A 4,583-nucleotide genomic window follows, 5' to 3' on the forward strand; every position below is an offset into this window, starting at 1 on the left:
GCAGTGGTTAAGAATCCGCCTGCCAATGCAAGGGACATGGGTTTGAGCCCTGGTCCGGGAAGATCTCACATGCCACAGAGCAACTAAACCTGTGTGCCACAGCTACTGAGCCTGCGCTCTAGAGCCCGCGAGCCACAACTATTGAAGCCCGTGTGCCATAACTACTGAAGCCCACGCGCCTAGAGCCCGTGCTCCGCAACAAGAGAAGCCACCGCAACGAGAAGCCCACGCACCACAAAGAAGAGTAGCCCCCACTCACCGCAACTAGAGAAAGCCCGTACGCAGCAACGAAGACCCAACGCAGCCAAAAATAAATAAATAAATTTATTTAAAAAAATAAAAGAAGCGTGTACTTCTGATAAGGGGCTAATACCAAAATGCATAAAGAACTCATACAACTCAACAGCAAAAAGAAAAAAAGAAAAGAAAAAAAAAGAAACAACCTGGTTAGAAAATGGGCAGAGAATCTGAATAGACATTTTCCCAAAGACAATTCAGAGATGGCTTACAGGTGCTGAACAGCACTAATGATCAGGAAAATGCAAATCAAAACCACCATAAGATACCACCTCACACCTATTAGAATAGCTATTATCAAGAAGACAAGAAATAACAAGCATTGGCAAGGATATGGAGAAAAGGGAACACTTGTGCACTGTTGGTGGGAATGTAACTGGAGGATCCTCAAAAAATTAAAAATGGGGAATTCCCTGGCAGTCCAGTGGTTAGGACTCTGCTCTTTCACTGTCGAGGGCACGGGTCTGATCCCTGGTAGAGGAACTAAGATCCCACAAGCCATGCAACGTGGCCAAAAAAAAAAAATTAAAAATAGAACTACAGGGTACTTCCCTGGTAGTCCAGCTGTTAAGTCTCTGCGCTTCCACTGCAGGGGGCCTGGGTTCGATCCCTGTTCAATCCCTGGTCAGGGAACTAAGATCCCACATGCCGCATGGTGCGGCCAAAAAAAACCCAGTAGAACTACCATATCATCCAGCAATTCCACTTCCAAAGAAAACAAAAACACTAATTCGAGGAGATGTATGCACCTCTATGTTCACTGCATTATTTACAATAGCCAAGACATGGAAACAACCTAAGTGTCCACCAACAAATGAATGGATGAAGAAGATGTGGTATATATATATATATAATGGAATATTTTTCAGCCATAAAAAAGAATGAAATCTTGCCATTTGTGACAACATAGATGGACCTTGAGGGTATTATGCTAAGTGAAATAAGTAAGACAGAGAAAGACAAATACTGTATGATCTCACTTATATGTATAATACAAAAGCAAAACAAGGAAAAAAAAAAAAACCTGAGCTCATTTATAGATACAGAGAGCAGATTGGTAGTTGCCAGAAGTGGGGGGAGGGGGGAGGGGTTGGAAAAATGGGTGAAGGGGGTCAAAAGGTACAAACTTCCAGTTATACAGTAAATAAGTCATGGGGGTATAATGCATACCACAGTGACTATGGTTAATAGTAATACTATTGATATATTGCATATTTGAAAGTTGCTAAGAGAATAGATCTTAAAAGTTCTCATCATAAGAAAAAACATTTTGTAACTGTGTATCGGTACAGATGTTAACTAGACTTATTGTAGTGATCATTTTGCCATATATACAAATATCAAATCATTACATTGCACACCTAAAACTAATATAATGTTATATGTCAAATATAACATAATTTAAAAATTAATTTAAAAAAGAAAGAGAGAAATGCCCTTTCTCTGGTCCCACTCCAGACACTGGGGATGGAGCCCAGCAATCTGTACCGGAACAAGCCTTCCAGGTGATTCTGACCTATGCTAAAGTTTGAGAACCACTCGCCTAGTTGCCTTTCCCATTTCAGTGAAAAGATTTTTTTTCAGTCTTTGGTAGTTAAGATCAGGGATTGCAAAATGTTTCCATAAAAGGCTAAATAGTTAACATTTTAGGTTTTGTGGGCCAAGAGGCAAAATCAAGGTTATGTAGGTATTTATGTAATCCCTTAAAACAAAACAATTCAAAAATATAAAAACCATTCCTGGCTGGTGGGCTGTACCAGAGCAAGTCGCGGGCCTGGTTGAGAGCTTTGGGTCAGGCAGACTTATAAAAAGTATTTTTTTTAAAAAAGCAGAGAATTATGTACTTCTAGATGCAGAAAAAACATTCACATTCAGTGGAAACGATAAGGACTTCATCACGCTGAATTTTTTCTCAGTGAAAGATAAACACATCACCCAGAAACTGACCTGAGAGCAGCAAACAATGCAGTCATCCTCATCCCCCTTGGCCGGAACTTCAGATCATTTCCTATCAGTGTTTTCATTCACAGGGTCAAAAAGCCATTGAGGGCTTCCCTGGTGGCGCAGTGGTTAAGAATCCGCCTGTCAATGCAGGGGACACGGGTTCGAGACCTGGTCTGCGAAGATCCCACATGCCGTGGAGCACACATGTGCCAAAACTACTGAGCCTGTGCCCCAGAGCCCGTGAGCCACAACTACTGAGCCCACACGCCTAGAGCCCATGCTCCGCAACAAGAGAATCCACGGCAATGAGAAACCCATGCACCGCACCGAAGAGTAGCCCCCATTTGCCGCAACTAGAGAAAGCCCATGTGCAGCAACGAAGACCCAATGCAGCGAAAAATAAATAAAATTAATTTACTGAAAAGAAAAAAAAGCCATTGAATGTCTGTTCCTGAGAAGTCCAGACACCAAAGTGAGATGGAAAACATCAATGATGTGCATATGGAAGGAGAGAGACTTGTGACTTTTGAGGCTGTATTAACTCACTTATCCTGAAAGGTATAAGGTATGTTTTAAGATCTCATTGTGAATGTGACTGATGCCTGGGATAAAACCATTGCATGTGGCACTGAGAATATCCACCCTCCGGATCGTGTGATTGGAAATGAGACTGAAATGCTTTTTAACTTGCTTTTGCCAAATTACAAATATAGAAAAATCACCAAGGGCCACTCTCTATAGATATCCACATGGATACCACACTCTCCCAGTTTCCCTCCCATCACTTTAGCCATTCCTTTCAACATCGACTGCTGGATCCTCTTCCTACCAAAATATATCCTGATATGGCTCATGCTTTGTTCCAGACCTTCTTCCCTTCTCATCTACAGCCTTTCTTTGGGGGATTTCATCCATTCCATTCAGTTACCATCTATCGGCTGACTGCTCTCAAATCCCCATCTCTAGTATAGAACCACCCAGAGCTCCTGAGCTCCAGACTGCTGCATTCAGCTGCCTCCTAAACATCTCCCTGTGTCTAAAAAATGAACTGCCCATCCCTACCCCTCAGTCCCAATGCTCTTCCTCCAACGTTCATTATCTCAGGAAATGATATCACCATCCTGCCCATTCCTCGAATATGAAATCTGGGAGTCATCCTTGATACCTCCCTCTCCTTCAGAATCTCCTTTCACATTTAAACAATCACAAAATCCTATTCTACCTCCTAAATGTCTCAAAACTGTCCACTTCTCTAAATGCCCACTAATCCAAGCCACCATCATTCTTTCCTTGACTACTGCAATAGCCACCTAACTATCCTACCATTCTTCTCCCCTCCCTCTACCAATCCATTCAAATCCAATTATGTCAATCTTTTAAAATTTTCAAAGGTGATGAAGTCCAGAAACTCTCAAAGGGATATGTTGGGACTAACTGCCCCAGAGTCCTACAGAAGAGCTGCTTAAAACCATTGGCTCTTGAGTTGCACCAAACCCAAAGAATCAAAATCTCTAGGGATAGTCCCAAGACACTGAATTCTTTTTTTTTTTTTTTTTTTTTTTTTTTTTTTGCGGTATGCGGGCCTCTCACTGTTGTGGCCTCTCCCCGTGCGGAGCACAGGCTGCGGACGCGCAGGCTCAGCGGCCATGGCTCACGGGCCTAGCTGTTCCGCAGCACGTGGGATCTTCCCGGACCGGGGCACGAACCCATGTCCCCTGCCTCGGCAGACGGATTCTCAACCACTGTGCCACCAGGGAAGCCCAAGACACTGAATTCTTAATCCCAAATCCTCAGTAAAGTTTACAGGACCTCCATAATCTGACTTCTTGAGATCCCGGGCTAAGGCAGGCACTTTGTTCACTACCCACCCTGTACTTCCCCTGGAGTTGTACTCAGGGCATTGATTCCTATGTGTTAAACTGATTCCCTGCCAGAGAGTAAGATCCAGGAGGGAAAGCACCGCAGCCGCCGTGTTTAGCACTTATCCCTAGTGCGCAGGACAGTGGGGCACATCTGCTGTTTAATATTCATTGCCACTCAAAATCAAAGAGAATTTAATGTAAAGGACTTTCTCTTTAGCGTGGTTAGTTGAACATGCCTGAAAACATCTTCATTTGTTGATATAGTTCACAGGCCAAGAAAAGAAAGGGCTCAGATAACAATGACTGGAGTAATTAATTAGTGGCCTAAAGGAGAGAGGATAATCTTCAAAATCAAAGTAATTATTTGGATGTTGACAACAAGCTCTTCTCCTGTCTCCAATGAGATCATATGAACAGAAATAAGCTTTGGACTATGTTCAAAGACTTTCTGATCCTAAGTACTGTAATGGCACATAGGGA

General features: G+C 42.8%; 1 protein-coding gene across 1 annotated transcript in view; it reads left to right on the top strand.

Annotated features, from left to right (window-relative positions):
- LOC103070539 (NXPE family member 1-like) overlaps window positions 1-2,982 on the top strand; it is a 25,330-nt gene extending 22,348 nt beyond the window's left edge. The window contains 3 exon segments of the mRNA XM_082930938.1: window positions 2,667-2,714; window positions 2,717-2,752; window positions 2,807-2,982. Coding sequence (XP_082787064.1) covers window positions 2,667-2,714; window positions 2,717-2,752; window positions 2,807-2,982 — 260 coding nt within the window.
- Window positions 2,983-4,583: the final 1,601 nt, after the last annotated feature.

Source organism: Lipotes vexillifer, unplaced genomic scaffold (genome assembly GCF_000442215.2).
Source record: "Lipotes vexillifer unplaced genomic scaffold, Lipotes_vexillifer_v1.1 scaffold743, whole genome shotgun sequence".
Lineage (NCBI taxonomy): Eukaryota > Metazoa > Chordata > Mammalia > Artiodactyla > Lipotidae > Lipotes > Lipotes vexillifer.